This window comes from Chiloscyllium punctatum, chromosome 4, assembly GCF_047496795.1.
Source record: "Chiloscyllium punctatum isolate Juve2018m chromosome 4, sChiPun1.3, whole genome shotgun sequence".
Taxonomy (NCBI): domain Eukaryota; kingdom Metazoa; phylum Chordata; class Chondrichthyes; order Orectolobiformes; family Hemiscylliidae; genus Chiloscyllium; species Chiloscyllium punctatum.
The window spans coordinates 104,023,090-104,041,058 of NC_092742.1; the positions used below are offsets into that span (position 1 = coordinate 104,023,090).

At 44.3% G+C, this 17,969-nt stretch overlaps 1 protein-coding gene across 1 annotated transcript in view; it reads right to left on the minus strand.

Moving 5' to 3' along the window:
* LOC140476608 (zinc transporter ZIP9-B-like) overlaps nucleotides 1-17,969 on the minus strand; it is a 39,249-nt gene that overhangs the window by 5,357 nt on the left and 15,923 nt on the right. Inside the window, exons 2-6 of the mRNA XM_072569463.1 lie at nucleotides 11,692-11,800; nucleotides 7,823-8,011; nucleotides 5,079-5,147; nucleotides 2,884-2,969; nucleotides 612-746 (exon numbers count right to left, since the gene is read on the minus strand). Coding sequence (XP_072425564.1) covers nucleotides 612-746; nucleotides 2,884-2,969; nucleotides 5,079-5,147; nucleotides 7,823-8,011; nucleotides 11,692-11,800 — 588 coding nt within the window. The remainder of the gene's footprint in view (nucleotides 1-611; nucleotides 747-2,883; nucleotides 2,970-5,078; nucleotides 5,148-7,822; nucleotides 8,012-11,691; nucleotides 11,801-17,969) is intronic.

Sequence of the window (17,969 nt, forward strand, 5' to 3'; positions counted from 1 at the left end):
AAGCGTTGGATGCAGATACAATTACAAAATTTAAAAGACATTTGGATAAGTACATGAACAGAACAGATTTGGAAGGATATGGGCCAAATGCAGGCAAACAAGACTAGTTTAGTTTGGACACAGTCAGTGTGGACTAGTTGGACCAAAGAGTCTGTTTCCATGCTGCATGACTATGACTCTATTACTTGGACTGAGAACCAGCTAGTGCCTGAAAGGGTCCCAGAAGTCACACAGCTCTCTTAACGGACTTGGCAATATTCCTACATCTGCATTACAGTCACGGGTTGAAATATTCAAGCATCAGGCTAAAACCTGGCCAACGTCTTCAAGAGCAGTTTCGGGAAGGTCAAGGATCCTATGGGAGGAGATGATAAAACACAGACCCCGACTGCCCGTTCAGGTTGGTTATTAAAGACAACAGCAAGGAGTTCTCCAGGGATCCTGGCCAACCCCTTATCAAGTGATGCAGAAAAGCAGATCGATCGACTCAGAACCTCAGTGCCTGCAGCACACGGCTGACAGGGTAGTCATCATATTGTAGTATTTTGACATCCAAGCTGCAGTACACTTTCACCTGGCAAATGAACAGGTTATGACCTCAGCATACATACCTTACTCAGGCCCAGGTAAGTGACCATGGAGAGCAGAGGTGCTGCCAAAGCAAACACCAGAAGGTGTTTCCTGATTCGATTCCTTTCGAGGCCTGCATGCATAAGGAACGAAACCAAACCAAAAGCAGCAGGAGCCTAAAAACAAGAAGAGGAGAGGAATACTGGGATGGATTAAGTATGCTTTCCTACAATTTTACGCCTCATCCAAAATGCCGACCCAGGTTCCCATGCTTGATTATTAACCAATGACGTCTGGCAGCAACTGCACGTGACCATGCAAACTTTGCCTGAGAGTGTAGTACGGTGTCAGCTGTGACTCAATTGCTAACACTCAAGTGCTCCAGGTTCAAGACCAATCCTAGAAACACCAGCACAAAACCTAGAGGGAACCTCCTATGCAATACTGTGCGAATGTTGCTCTACTGAAGGAGCTGTTTTGATGGATGAGGAAGTAGAGATCCTAAGTACGGTTTAGCATGAATATAACGTATTTCACAACTCTATATTGAACTAGTTACTCGTTGTTAGTGTCTGTGGTCTCTGAGTTTTCGACACTGTACAAACAGGATTATTCTTCATTAGTTGAGAAGTGTTTCTGCATGTGGTCTAAAACAGTGGATGGTGTTATATAAATTCAAGGCCTTCTCTCACTGTCAACACCTCCCAACAAGGTCTACACATGTAAATTACAAAAAGGTTGCTGGATGAAGATGACAGAGGATTGCAGTCATACAGGAGTTCTACCTCATTCCACGAGAAAAATATTGACAGTTGGCTGGAGGCCTTTGTGTCATTTTTGAAGAATTTTGGACGGTGTCAAAAACGAGAATTCTGAGGAACATACTGTTTGTACGTACTGCACACAGTGACTTTGTATAATATCAATTATCTATAGCGGAAAATCCATTAGAGTTTGCACATCACTTAAATGAGAAATGGGAAGGAACGGGGTAGTGGTAAAGTAATTAGTAAGAAAACCTTGGATTTATGTCGTGCTTTTCACTACCTTACAACATTCAAAAACATTTCACAACCAATCAAGTCAGTTTTGAAATTTCAGCTGAATTGCACAGCCCCAAAGGGTAGAGGTGAGCTGGGGTTGCCAGATAATTGATGCTTTCATTGATTTACAGAAATGCACTTCTGCAGCAAACATTTAGATTCGATTAGATTACTTACAGTGTGGAAACATTACGTTCGCAGGAGGAGCCCCAAATAAAATTAACTGAAACAACTGGTTGAAGACACTGCAAACAGGCCAAGTCAGGTGCTGACAGGTCATGGGTGGCACTATCAGTGTGCGCTCCCACAGGGCCATTCTGTTCAACCACAAGTTCTGGGTTCCTGCTCCCTGGAGCCTGGCGTTCCACAACAACTGTAACAAACCACTCAATAGTTGTTGTTATTGGGGCCGGAAGATCTGAATGACTAATGACGGAGGAGGCTGGGATACTGCTACACTCTCAGAGTATGTATGTTTAGCAGACTCTTTGCTATTCTTGATTAGAATCCCTATAGATTGAAAACAGGCCCTTCGGCCCAACAAGTCCACACTGACTATCCAAAGAGAAATCCACCCAGACTCACTTCCCCACATTTTCCCCTGACTAATACATCTAACACTACGGGCAATTTCACACGGCCAATTTACCTAACCTGCACGTCTTTGGATTGTGGGAGGACACCAAAGCACCCAGAGGAAACCCACGCAGACACGGGGAGAATGTGCAAACTCCACACAGACAGTGGCCCGAGGCTGGAATCGAACCAGGGACCCTGGCGCTGTGAGGAAGCAGTACTAAACCACTGAGCCACCGTTTCGCCCCTCTAATAGTTCATGGAATGACTCTTCTAAGTGTTGCAATCTTTCAAGCCATCCAAGCTTGGCGTTAAGTCTGCTAGATCAATGCTGGGTAGGATGTGCATTTATATTCTTACTGGACGTTTCTTTTTGCAATGCTGGCTACAAATGAGTGGCTTGCTCAGAGGACACTGGGTGGGGAGCCACTTGTAAGCCAAGCCAGGGAAGAACGGCAGGTTTCCTTCCTAAAAAAGGGCAGTTGCTGGGTTATCTCAAACCGTTTTAAAAAATACAGCAGGGTTTAACTGCATAACCTTCCTCGATAGGATTGAAACATCTCAGCCACTGGCAATTCCAGAACGGTAGCCACTACAGTGCAAGACAGGGCTCAAATGATCAGTCAATGAGAGAGAAAGAGAAATATGGCACACCTTAAACAAAAACTAGGAAATTCAAGATGTGGAGACTTACTTTGTGCAACATAATAGCTACAAATACAATCAACTGTACACTCGTCTGTGAGGTGGAAGCTGCTGCACCCAATGCAATGCCATCCGCTATAAAGGGAAAGGAAGAGGTAAGACTAGGTACTGCAGGGGAACACAGAAATCAAATCACTGCTTCAAACCCAATAACTGCCTGCAGCAGGCAAACCTGCAACTGAAATGGCTCATTTTACTGCCAGTTACTCAATTCTTTTTTAAAAAAAAATAACTGGATGATTAGAAAGCTAAACTGTTTTTGAAATTGCAAGTTCAATTAAGACACTGCACTTTGCGGTCAACTACACAGGACAATGTACCAACAGTACAAAACTGAAAAAAATTAGATTGAAAGGTCTTTTCCCTGGGGGGAAAAGTGGGGAGGGGAGGAGGAGGACTCCAGAACTAGAGGGGCATAGGTTTAGGGTGAGAGGGGAAAGATATAAAAGCGACCTAAGGGGCAACGTTTTCACACAGAGGGTGGTACGTGTATGGAATGAGCTGCCCAGAGGAAGTGGTGGAGGCTGGTACAATTGCAACATTTAAGAGGCATCTGGATGGGTACATGAATAGGAAGGGTTTGGAGGGATATGGGCCAGGGGCTGGCAGGTGGGAATAGATTGGGTTGGGATATCTGGTCGGCGTGGACAAGTTGGACCGAAGGGTCTGTTTCCGTGCTGTACGTCTCTATGACTCTAATGGCTTAAAATACCCCAATAGGCACAATTTGTAGTGGATATCCAGGGCTGTCTTTTCCACAAGCTTTGTCCACAGCGAAAGGTAAACAGGGCCTGTGGTAAAATAGCACATTGTTGAACTTAAAACCGTGCACTACCTGCACCGCTACATCCAGCAGGAGTGACAAACAGTCAAGTTGATACGAATTGTCTGCAACAAGACAAGGTTAGCAGAATGGGTGGACAAGTGACAGATGGAGCCTGATGCAGTACAGAGATGCGCAGGCTCAGGTATGTTGGCAGAAGGAATTGGGAGAGGCATACTGACTTATCGGCACAAGCTCAAAGTATGAGCAGGAACAGAGGGACTTGTGGTGCATGATCACCGATTTTTGTTTTTGAAGGTGACAAGACACACTGAGAGCAGCTAGTGAAGCATATGGGGTCTTGGTCTTCATAAATAAAGGCACCAAGTACAAAAACCAGAGAAGGCATGCTGAACTATTATTAAGCGCTGATTAAGCGGCAACTGGAGTATTGCATACCACTCTAATCACAACGCTGTGAGAGGGATGCAAAGGTCTTCGAGGGGTTGACTTAGATGAGAATGTTTGTTACAAGGTTAGATCGGTGAAGGTGGGTTTGGTTTCCCTGCAGCAAAGGAAATTGAAGGGAGATTGGACAAACGTTTGAATAAGGTTTGCGAGGAATCCAGGTTTCCATTCGTTCACAGCAAAAGTATTCGAGGACACAGAATTAGGTTTTGGGAAAGAGTTAAAGGCGAGGAAGAGCTATTTCACATGAGGTAGTAACCTAGAACTCGCTGCTCACAACAGTGGAACTGACTGGATTGCTTCTCAGAGAACCAGCATACCCGATGGACCAAATACTGTCCTTCTGTTCCAAAAATAAATGACAAGTAAGGTTGTGGATTTGATCCAGTCAGCAAGGTCTGATTTAGTTACATCAATTTGAGATTGCTTAGTCCAATGCAACCCGAAAAAGAAACCGTTCAAAAGTGCTTTGTGGACTCAAACTGTATCTAAGCTGCGAGCAGAAAACTCTTTCATTAGTTGTGAGACGAAGAAATCGAAGGGAAATTAGGTTACATAAGGAATAATAGCAGGACCAGTGCAGGTTAAAATAAAATGCTGAGTATCGACATTTCAGCAGCATCAAGCAATAAGGACAAAATGGGGTGGAAAAGGGCTATCACAAAAGACTGTATAATAACAGCCACTTTAAAAACCAGTTTGTACTGTCGGACAATATTTTGATCAGGTAGCTGATACAAGGGGCAGTGGACTGGAAGTATTTTGGCATGTTCCAAGCTTAGATTCAGTTCATGATTTGTTTGAATAGATGACATGTCAGTAGTCTGCACAATGAGAGCTACGAGAGTGCCCTCTCAGCTCTGAGACTGTTTGAAACGTTTCAGACGTAACATGGGCAATGCTGACATGGAGCTGATAAACGTCATCGCACAACAAGAGAAATTTAGTGTTACCTGCTGCATGGACCACCAGTCCGAGTGTGGTGGTGATCTTGGTGTTGGCAGTTCGTGCAGCTTCTGGATCTGAAAGACAGATCAGAAACAAAATAAATTGTGCAGAGAGCTCCTCAAAATCTAACTGCAGTCTCTATTATTTCAGTTGAATACCTTCATTTTCATAAAGGAACCATTGCATTGATCGATCTGCCCTTCTGCCTATTTAGATGCCACTGGTGTCTATGAACCGTTCTGGTTTCTCCAAACTGGATTCCATGCTGTGTTTCGGTCCTGTTATACCACTGGTGTCTAGCCCCTTAGATAAGACATTTACTTAAATTTCAAAGTGCAGGAGGAGATATGAATGGTGCATAAACACCAGTATGGACTAGCTGGAAGGAATGGTCTGTTTCTGTGTAATATACACTCTGTAAACCATTCAAGAGTTTGCAACCACAGAGTCAGAAATGTTGCTATTCCAGAGACTACTGCATACATATTGCCTGTCTTACAACTGCTATTACAAATTATTTTTCCAATGCAGCACCAGTTGTAATTAGGTTTTTCTGTGTGTAATGGAGCTAACGGTAATTTTCGGAATTTAGAGAAAAATTTAGGGGCGGCACAATGGCTCAGTGGTTAGCACTGCTGCCTCACAGCACCAGGGTCCCAGGTTCGATTCTAGCCTCTGGCAATTGTCTGTGTGGAGTTTGCACATTCTCCCCATGTCTGCGTGGGTTTCCTCCCACAGTCCAAACAATGTGCAGGTCAGGGTGAACTGGCCATGCTAAATTGCCCATAGTGTCCGGTGCATTAGTCAGGGTCTAGGTAGGTTATTCTTCGGAGGGTCGGTGTGGACTTGATGGGCTGAAGGGGCTGCTTCCACACGGTAGGGAATCTAACCTAATCAAAAATCAGTTGTGCCTGTCCTGAAAGGCCAGAAATTAGGAACTTCCCGAAATAATCTCAGGTTTACAGGCCAGAGCAGCCTGCAGCTGGGTGGACTACTGTTTCACCTCTCCTAACACAATATGACAGAGTAGGCCGCTTCACAAATAAGGCTAACAGCCACACAGGCTAGTATTTTGCAGGAGTTTTGATGTGTGGAAGGGGAGAAGTGTTACCCAGATTTTGGTCAGAAGCCACCTAATGAACTGTGTTCAGTTCTTGACACTGCACTTAGAACATAGAGACCTTGGAGGGCACGTAGTGAAGATTCATTAGAACGATACCAGAGATTTAAACTATTAAGCAATGAGAATGGTTCGTATGGATGTTTTATCCCCTTGAGTTTAGACGACTATAGAATGACCTAAGTCAGCTGTTTGACTCAATATCGTATTTATAAAGGTAAATGCAGAAAAACTGTTTCCTCGTGTGGGTGAATACAAAGTCAGTACAAGTAATTTGAAAATTAGAGTAGGCTACTTAAGAGCAAAATCAAATATTTTCATACGAGGAAGGCAGGTTAAAAAAAAAGTCTCCAAATGCAACATACAGGGAGAAAGTGAGGACTGCAGACGCTGGGGATCAGAGGCGGGAGTGTGCTGTCGGAAAAGCACAGCAGGTCACGCAGCATCTGAGGAGCAGTCGAATCAACATTTCGGGCACAAGCCCTTCATCAGGAATGCAATACAGAGTCTTCCGAATGTCCAAACCCTTTCCATTGTAGAAGAGACAACTTCCTGGAATCAGGTGGAAGGACATTTCTTGTTGGTATACGTCAATAAGTTCAAAGGTTGCACATGAAACTCAAATACAGTTAGATGAGAGAAGCATCATGTTAGACTTCGAGAGAGCAGAGATAGACTGGTGAAGTGGATAGAAACACCAGATAAAATATAACACACTCCGAAGAGCAAAATGATTCACATTGGTAGGAATACTGAGGACTTCTAGCCAGAAGTCACAGATTTAAAGTCATGGGTAAAAGCAGGAGTGAACTGAGGAGACATTTTACTGTACAGGAGTTGTCATAATCTGGAATGCACTGATTTAAAGGATGATGCAAACAGATTCAAATAACTCACTTGGTTTTGGGGAACAGACAGGGGAAGGGAACCAGATGCACTGAATCAGTGTTTGTAATGCTATTTGGTTCGGTTACATCCATACATCAGAATCGGTTACATCAGAATCAAACCAGAACGCAAGAAACCTGATTCACTCAAGGTGATTTTTGGGAACACGGGTAACATTTGGGAAAAACACTTGTTACTGTAACTTTAAAACACGACTTTACAAAGCTGTGGTAAAGGTGGTAGCAAGATTGCATTAAATATACGCTTACCTGGGCACAGTTAGTTGACAAAAGTCAGAGGGGTTGAAATGTGCTCCTACTGACGGCTAACTATAAAACTGGCCACTTCACTAGCCTCCTGGTCAGATCATCCTCGACTCTAACCAGATCCAATTCCTCCACCTTCCTTCTGGTAGGACCCCCACCAATTCTGACTCAACACTCCTCCGCCCCAATCTCACCCACCTCCTCACTCCGACACAAACCCCCTCCCTCCCCACAAGGCTCCCCTTCAGAGATCCCCCCCTCCAATGCTCCTCTATCCTCCACTCCTGGCCAAAGTGCCTCCCCTCCTCCTCCTTTCACCCCAGTGGCCCAGCAATACTCCTCTTCCCCCCGCCCACCGAGGCGAGCAGCCAGCGTTCTGTCACAGGTAGGGATGCCAACCAAGATCAAAAGAGTCCAGCCTTAGGTGGTAGCTCACTGGGTGGAAAAAGCAAGCGAGATTTGAAGTGTCTCTTACCCTCACTGGAGTGCATGTGAGAACTGCCTATTTGGTCGACCAGCAGCATAAAAACAAAGCCCAGGACCAGCGAAACCCCAATGTAGGCGTGCAAAGCAATATGCTCGCGATCGTGCTCAGTCTCTGCTGACTGTCCTGTCTTTAACGAATCCTCCACCTTCTCTGCTTCACCTCCATGGGTGTGTTTATCTGAGGGAGTAGAAGGAAAACAGATTAAACGAGAGCGGGAGCCTTCCCTGTAGCCCGTATGCTGCGATGTTCAAAGCCTACACGGCCTCACAAACCACAGGTCACTGCTGAGTCACGCTGATTTAGCACATCTTCAATCACACCCGATGACCAGAGCTGCAGTCGTTGCGAATCTCAGCAAACTTGCCCTGCTACCTTTCTGTCGTGAACACTGCTGTCTGTAGCAGGGCTTTGAGTCTCATCATCTGACTTGGCACCAGGCAATTCACTGAGGGGACGTGGGCAACTCCAAATACCTGCCAGCGCACAAAACATTTCTACAATTCACACCATCCTCATTATGATTAGCCTCCAGCATCATATCCATTTTATAATGTCAAGAATAACATTCAAATTAAAAAAGAGAAACATTTGCATCGCTGTGGAGAAAAAAAAAGTTAGAGTTTGACCTATTGAATAGCTGTTTCAAACGAGACATCTTAGACAAGGGGGGCGTTGCTGGAAAAGCACAGCAGGTCAGACAGCATGCGAGGAAGCCATCCTGATGAAGGGCTCCTGCCCGAAACATCAATTCTCCTGCTCCTCAGATTAGACAAAGGGTTGAGTGGCCTCTTTTTGTGATTCTGTCAGTGCTGTTAGACGTTTTAAATAATTAAAACAAAAGGTCCCACTTTCAGAAACTACAGAACCAGTTTAGTCCACTGCAGTGCTATTAGCCATGCTCTCCTTCCCCTGAAGCATTGCATATGTACCCAGAATCATAGAATCCCTACAGTGTGGAAGTAGGCCATTTGGCCTATTGAGTCCACACCAACCCTCCCAAGAACGACCTACCCTATCGCTGTAACCCTGCACTGACCATGGCTAATCCATTAGCTTTACACCTCTGGACACGATGAGCAATTTAGCATGGCCAATCCACCGAACTTGCACATTTTTGGACTACGAGGGGAAACCTATGCAGACATGAGGAGAACGTGCAAACTCCACACAGACAGCCACCAGGTGGGGAAATCAAACTCAACTCCCTGGCAGCTGTGAGGCAATGATAACCAACTGTGCCATCGCATCATCCATATCGATACGAGATTGTTCTTTTTCCAATTCTTGTTCTTCTCTTACTGAGTGTGAACTGATGGTTTCTCAGGCCATTTCAGAGGGCGATTAAGAGTTAACCGCAATATAATAGATCTGAAGTCATGTTTGGTTCAGACCGGGAAAGGATGGCAGATTTCTTCTTGCCTTTATGGGTAGCACTGCTGCCTCACAGCATCAGGGTCCTGGGATCGATTCCCGCCTGTTTGCATGGAGTTTGCACATTCTCCCTGTGTCTGCATGGGTTTCCTCCGGGTGCTCCAGTTTCCTCCCACAATCCAAAGATGTGCAGGTTAGGTGAATTGGCCATGCTAAATTACCCGTAGTGTTAGGTGTATTAGGGGTAAATATAGGGTAGGGGAATGGGTTTGGGTGGGTTTCTCTTCGGAGGGGCGGTGTGGACTTGTTGGGCCGAAGGGCCTGTTTCCAAACTGCAGAGAATCTAATCTAATTTAATCTAAAAAGAACTTCAGTGAATCAGAATTTTTTTTTAAAAATAATAATGAAAATCACCATTTCTGAGTGCGACTCTCAATTTCCAATTTTATTAAGTGAACTTAAACTGCAACAGCTGCCGTGGTGGGATTTGAACCTATGCCCCCAGTGTATAATCGTGACCCCTAGTCTAGTGACATTACTGCCAGGTCACCTGTACCCCTGCAGCAGTTCAGGAGGGCAGCTCGCCACCATCTTCTCAAGGACACTGGGGATAGTCAATAAATTCTGGGCTTACCGGTGACACTCAGGTCACCGAGGATGGAATTATTTTTTAAAAATGGAAAATAAAGACGAGCCACTAGCTCGTGAGCAACCTGTTTTAAGGCCAGAGGAAGAAGACCAGCTGGAACGGGATCATTCTCAGCTCACAGCTCCTCGTACCATTTCCCTTGCGATTGCAAACTCGCTATAAACTCCTCTCTTCTTTCCATCTCCTGATTTAAAGATATTACTGGGGATTTTGTTGTGCCCTTCATTGTGAAGACAAGAGGCAAAATGTGTCCAAAGTTAACCAGTGATGTCCTTACAACCTACAATCAACTCCCCATTCCCACCCTCCAGGGAATCAATACTCATTTACTCTTTTCCTTTTAAAATATTCGTATAAAACTACCCATCCTGAGCTCGCTCCCTCTCATGGTCTAATTTCTTCCTTGATTCGCCTTATAGCCGTTATGCCATACTCTTATTCTAACCAACCATCTGACCTGCCACGCATTTTTGCACAGTTAGGGAAATGCATTCGAGTGTGACACTTTGTCTAATTACTTTGTTAGTTAACCACAATGACGTGTTCTCTTATCTTTATAGTGGAACATATTTATTTAGAGTTAAGAGCAGCCAGGAGGGTACATGAGAACTCACTGACAGACAGGATCAAGGAAAATCCTCACACTTTCTATCAGTATATCAGGAATGAAAGAATAACTAGAGTAAGATTAGGGCCAATCAAGGACAGTAGCGGGAAGTTGTGTGTGGAGTCAGAGGAGATGGAGAAGCACTAAATGAATATTTTTTGTCGGTATTCATACTGGAAAAAGACAATGTTGTTGAGGAGAATACTGAGATACAGGCTACTAGACCAGAATGGGATTGAGGTTCACAAGGAGGTGGTGTTAGCAATTCTGGGAAGTGTGAAAATAGATGGGTCCCCTGGGCCGGATGGGATTTATCCGAGGAGCCTCTGGGAAGCCAGGGAGAGGGGAGATTGCAGAGTCTTTGGCTTTGATCTTTATGTCATCATTGTCTACAGGAATAAAGCCAGAAGACTGGAGGATAGCAAATGCTGTCCCTTGTTCATTTATGCACTACATTGAATGGATTGCAGATATGGGAATAAGCAAGCAGCATTCCATCAAAAACATCCCCCAGGATAATGTCAACATTTCTGCTGTAGAATTTTCATTCCTGCAAATTGGCAAGACTGATACACTATTGGTAAAGTATATCTATCGAGTTTGTTTTTTGAAACTGTCCTGAAAATTATCCTGCACATTGTTTCTGGCACAAGCTGTCTCTCAGGAATTCATAGCGGTAAAATCTACATCAAATTTACTGAAATATTGTATGTTACCTTGTTGGGTGGTGCAATTACTGGTGATAAATGGTGGTACCCAGTTTAGCCCTTGTGCCACTACATCTATGAAATAATCCAGCTCCATAAACTCCATTTCTCTAAGGACATTACAACTTTTCTATCTGAACTATAACTCAGACAAAGCACCATGCAAAAAATGAAGGAGAAAATGTTCCAACTTGAAAATGTTGACCGAGTAACATTATGTACCCTGATCAGATTATTCATTGCTCTATTAGCCGATGTCATTGCTCAAGATGCACAAGTCTTGAACTCTGCACAGTGTCCAAGTAATGCAGAGAATTCGATTTTAGGTGCTTCAATTAACCTGTACCAGCTCTCACGATGGTTTGAGCCAAAAAACTGTCATCTAAATTATGGTGACCAGAAGAATGCGGTCATGACTCGAGAACGACTTTGCTTGCCTTAGGGTGGACAAGGTGCCACATTTCTTTTATTCTGTGCTCTGCAGGGCTTGCGAACAAGACTGGGACATGGATCTATCTCTTACCATGCAGAGCATCCTCATAGAGTGCATGAACCCCTTCCGGAACAATGACGGCTAAAGCTGTGCCACACAGAAGTCCAGCGCCAAGAACCGTTACCAACTTCAACCTTTCCTGGAGAGGAATAAAAACAAAGAAACACTTTCAATTTTTGAATTACAATAGGGAAGAGTGAGAGGAGATCTAGATTAGATTCCCTACAGTGTGGGAACAGGCCCTTCGGCCCAACAAGTCCACACCGACCCTCCAAAGGGTAACCCACCCAGAACCACTCCTTTACATTTACTCCTGACTAAAGCACGTAAACACTGAGGGCAATTTTTAGCATGGCCAATTCACCTAACTGGCACATCTTTGGATTGTGGGAGGAAACCGGAGCACCCGGAGAAAAGGAAATTGAAAACACAGGTATGGAATTTCTGCCACATAAAGAGGTCATTGTGCACACCACCTCTTACTGGAATTGGACTTTTTTTTAAAAAGTAGTTAGTCAGTTACTCTTTAAACATTATAAAAATAATTCAACTTCCACAGCGATCAATTTTAAGACTCTGTGATCTAATATAAACCAAAGAACTGCAGATACTTGAAATCTGAAACAAAACCAGAAATTGCTGGAGAAACCAGAGGTCTAGCAGGATCTGTGGAAGGAAAGAGTTAACATTTCAAGTATTTCAAACTAATAGCCCTTTAAGTCAAACAGTTCCTCCACAAAGCCCTTTAAATATTCCTGGACTCATCAGGAGTTTGTATCCTTTGCTCAATTCACCAACTTGGCAACCAATGGAAATAACAGATGGTAAGCAGAAAATGTATTACGCCATGGGGTTGCTCTAAGTACGACTGAAGCAGTCGCTCAAACAAGCCAAGCAGGAAGTAACAGCTTCATAGACAACTCAGGTCTTTAACAGTCTGAATCACAACCTAGTTTCAAGCACTGTATTAATCCATTCAGAAATTAACAGCATCGGCCGTTTCTCTTTGGATTGCATTGTGAACGATAACGGGCAATTCACCGCCCCACTGCTGTTTGAGAGACCGAGCTGCTTGCAAATTAACTGATGTGTTTTCTACATTAAAATGGCAACTACACTGCAAATGTAATGAACTGGCTGAAAAATCAGTTTGGGACACTGTCACGTTGCAAAACACTGTGGAAATGTATATTCTTTCAGGTGATATTCTACAGAGAAATTACAAATAAACTGGGTCTGCCATTAGATTTTCACACTGGAATATCAAGGGGGTTTTGAGATCCTTAGATTTAAGATTACAGTTAAAAAAAAAATCTCAAGCTGGTCATTTTGTTACCTTTTCTGAATAATAATGCTCTCCAATGACAAAAACACTTTACTTGAATTGCTGGCAGTACCACTGGATGTTGGAAGAGGGTTAACATTGAGTATACCAATATATACTGAGGGCCCTGACAGGAACGTGTAAAATAACTACACAGTCTGCTCTGATAACACGATAGCTCCATTCCCACATGATACTGTATTATAGGAAAATCACGTAATAACACCACCATTTAAACCAACGGGACTGGAATCAGGTTATACTCAACACAAGCAAGGAAGGTGCACCTTCGACAAATAACGGTATAAATTTAGCTGGCTCGTTGGTCAAGTGGTAGGATTCTCAGGGGCGGTATGGTGGTTTAGTGGTGAGCACTGCAGCCTCACAGCACCAGGGACCCGGGTTCGATTGCAACGTTAGGCGACTGTGTGTGGAGTTTGCACGTTCTCCCCGTGTCTGCGTGGGTTTTCTCCGGGTGCTCCAGTTTCCTCCCACAGTCCAAAGATGTGCAAGGCCAAGCGAGTTGGCCAGGCTAAATTGCCCAAAATGTTCAGATCCTGTATAGGTTAGGTGCAGGAGTCAGGGGTAAATAATGTAGGTGAATGGATCTGGGTGGGATACTCTTTGAAGGGTCGGTGTGGACTTGTTGGGCCAAAGGGCCTGTTTCCAGACAGTAGGGATTCTAATTCTGAATTCTTCAATCACATTATAGCTAATTCGCATTGAAGAAACGTGCATTATAGCAGAACCAACCGTACGCATTTAATCCTTTATAACATATTGTCAGGTAACAAAAACTTCAACCACCCTAGTTTGATTCGGAATCATTCAGGATACATCTTGTATCAACCCACAATGTAGCTGCTTGTCTCCTCAAAACATGGGACATTGAGGGGAGATTTGACTGACAGGCTGGAATAAGGTAGATAAACAAACACTGTTCCAATTAGCTTTTAATACAAGAAAAAGATGGCATAGATTTCAAGATTTGGGCAAAAAGATTAAGGGTACTGTGAAAACAACTTCTTTAAAAAAAAACAGCATGTGGTAATAACCTGGAACTCTTTGTCCACAAAGGTGCTGGAATCAGAAATGATTAATGATTTCAAGAGAAATTTGAGCAGGTGCTAGAAGGAAATGAACTTGTAGGACTGCAGATGGAAAAACAGGATTGAATGGATGTTTTTTTTTAAAAACGAAAAGCTTTCCCAACTGGGCCAGCATTTATTGCCCATCCTGAGTTGCCATTGGGAGGTTCCTGTAAACTACTGCGGTGTATTTGGTAATGGCAGACCCGCAAGGCCAGGAGGAAAGAGCTCCAGGAACTGACCCAGTGACGGTAAAATGGTGCTATATCAGGACGGTGAGAGATGTGGAGAGGAATTTGCAGGTATCATGGTATGAGCAGCAGGAGTAGGCCATTTGGCCAGTCAAGCCTGCTCTGCCATTTATTAAGACCATGGCTGATCTATCCCATCGTCTCAGTGATGTTCAGACCAGTCATGCTGACTGCAGTGTCATCTCTCAGAATGCCTCTCAGTGACGTCTCGGCTGCAGTCTGACTCGAGGAGCGAAGTTGTCCTGCAGAGGTCTCCTATATGGTCAACAGACAATAGGTGCAGGAGTAGGCCATTCTGCCCTTTGAGCCTGCACCACCATTCAATATGATCATGGCTGATCATCCTTAGGCAGTATCCTGTTCCTGCCTTATCTCCATAACCCTTGATCCCACTATCCTTGAGAGCTCTATCCAACTCTTTCTGAAATGAATCCAGAGACTGGGCCTCCACTGCCCTCTGGGGCAGAGCATTCCACACAACCACCACTCTCTGGGTGAAGAAGTTTCTCCTCATCTCTGCCCTAAATGGTCTACCCCATATTTTTAAGCTGTGTCCTCTGGTTCGGCACTCACCCATCAGCGGAAACATGTTTCCTGCCTCCAGAGTGTCCAATCCTTTCATAATCTTATATGTCTCAATCAGATCCCCTCTCAGTCTTCTAAACTCAAGGGTATACAAGCCCAGTCGCTCCAGTCTTTCAGTGTAAGGTAGTCCCGCCATTCCAGGAATTGACCTCGTGAACCTACGCTGCATTCCCTCAATAGCCAGAATGCCTTTCCTCAAATTTGGAGACCAGAACTGCACACAGTACTCCAGGTGTGGTCTCACCAGGGCCCTGTACAGCTGCAGAAGCACCTTGTTGCTTCTGTACTCAATCCCTCTTGTTATGAAGGCCAGCATGCTATTAGCCTTCTTCACTACCTGCTGTACCTGCATGCTTACCTTCATTGACTGGTGTACAAGAACACCTAGATCTCTGTGTACTGTCCCTTTACCTAAATTGATTCCATTTAGGTAGTAATCTGCCTTCCTGTTCTTGCCACCAAAAATGGATAACCATACATTTATCAACATTAAACAGCATCTGCCATGCATCTGACCACTCACCTAACCTGTCCAGGTCACCCTGTAATCTTCTAACATCCTCCTCATATTTCACCCTGCCACCTAGCTTAGTATCATCAGCAAATTTGCTAATGTTATTACTAATACCATCTTCTATATCATTAATATATATTGTAAATAGCTGTGGTCCCAGCACTGATCCCTGTGGTACCCCACTGGTCACTGCCTGCCATTCAGAAATTGAGCCGTTTATCACTACTCTTTGTTTCCTATCAGCCAACCAACTTTCAATCCAAGTTAGTACTTTGCCCCCAATACCATGCGCCCTAAGTTTGCTCACTAACCTCCTATGTGGGACTTTATCAAAAGCTTTCTGAAAGTCCAGGTACACCACATCTACTGGATCTCCCTCATCCATCTTCAGAGTTACACCCTCAAAAAATTCCAGAAGATTAGTGAAGCATGATTTCCCTTTCATAAATCCATGCTGACTCTGACCTATCCTGTTATTACTATCCAGATGTGTCGTAGTTTCATCCTTGATAATAGACTCCAGCATCTTTCCCACCATTGAGGTAGTGATGACTGTGGAGAAGTCTCCCAGAACTCTGCTGGAATGACTCTACCTGCGACGCAATTTTCAAAGAACTGTATACCCAAACCCTAACGCTCTGTTTGATAACGCTACCCGGGGCCCTACTATGAACTGTATAAGTCCTGCCTTTGTTCACTTTACTAAAACACAGTACCTCGTGTTTATCCAAATTAAACTCTATCTGCTACTCTTCAGCCCATTGGCCCAATTGATCAAGATCTGTTTGTAATCTTAGATAAGCAAACATTTTCTACAAATATTAATTTCCACCTTTCGCTACCCAGAAGCAACACCTTTTTTAATCATTCAATCGTGGAGCATTGGTATCGCTGGCTAACCAACATTGATTTTCCATGCCTAGTTGCCCTTGTGAAAGTGGTGGCGAGCTACCTTCTCAGAATAGAATCAAAGAATTCCTGCAGTGCAGTAGGAGGCCATTCAGCCCATCAAGTCCGCACTAACCCTCCAAAGAGCATCCCACCCAGATGCATTCCCGATTGTCTCCCTTTAACCCTTCATTTCCCATAGCTAACCCACCTCGCCTGCACACCCCTGAACGCTAACCCCTAACACGGCCAATCCACCTAACCTGCACATCTTTGGACTGTAGAGAATGTGCAAACTGCATACAGACAGTCGCCCACAGATGGAACCAAACCCAGATCCCAAGTGCGGTGAGGCAGTGGTGTTCACCACGGCATCCATTTCTTAATGGAAATCCATAAAGATAATTTAATATTCAAACATTCTTCCAGAATGCAGAAACAATTGAACCATTTCTGCCTGTGGTGTTGGGTTCCACATGGTCAAACTGACAGTCAACAAATAAAAAGAATTATTGGTTAAAATGATTCAGAACCACTGCAATCCATCTGTTATTAGGGTGGGAATTCCAGGATTTTGATCTAGCGACACTGAAGGGATGGCGATACCTTTCCAAGTCAGGATGGTGAGTGGGTTGGAGGGGAACTTCCAGGTGTTGGTGGTGTTCCAATGTATCTGCTGAGCTTGTCCTTCCAGATGGAAGTGGTCGTGGGTTTGGAAGGTGGTGTCCGAGGATCTTTGGTGAATTTCTGCAGTGCATCTTGTAGATAGTACACACTGTTGCTAATGAATGTCGATCGTGGAGGGAGAGGATGCTTATGGATGCATGCCAATCAAGTGGACTGCTTTGTCCTGGTTAGTATCAAGCTTTAGTGTTGTTGGAGCTGCATCCATCCAGGCAAGTGGGGAGTATTCCATCACACTCCGAACTTATGACTTGTAGGTAGTGGACAAGCTTTAGGGAGACAGGAGGCTGGTGACGTGCTGCAGGATTCCTAGTCTCTTATCTACTCTCGCAGGCAACGCATTTAGCCTGTTGGTCCAGTTCAGTTTCTGGTCAATGGTGATCCCTAAGATATTAACACTGAGGCAATCATTGGTGGCAATGCTCTTGAGTGTCAAGGCCAATGGTTAATTGTTCTCCTGTCGGAGATGGTCATTGTTTAGCCCAAATCTGTGTAATGTCCAGGGCTTGCAGTACTCGGAAATGGACTGCTTCTGGTGAATACGGAACGTCAAAGACAGAACAGACCATTCAGCCCAGCTGTGAATGAACTGGCCCATTTATCCCACTCGCCCTGTAACATTAATGACAACTACACGCTGTAGGAATGGAGAACTGATGGAAACCAGCCGACTCCAAAGTGTTTTAAAATGGACGAAGAAATCATTTGTTTACAAGCAAAATTACTACTACTGCCACAGTGAAACCAAGCATTGGGTTAGATACTAGACAACATACTTGCAGACAAATTTCATAAGCTACTAAGCTACTGGGTGATTAAGGAATATGGAGACAGTGTAAGAAAATGCCACTGAGATGATCAGCCATGATCGAGAATGGTTAGGTAGGCTCGCGTCATTGCCCACCTTTCCCTCCACTACATTGATGACTGCATCAGCACCACCTCATGCTCCCACGAGGAGGCTGAACAGTTCA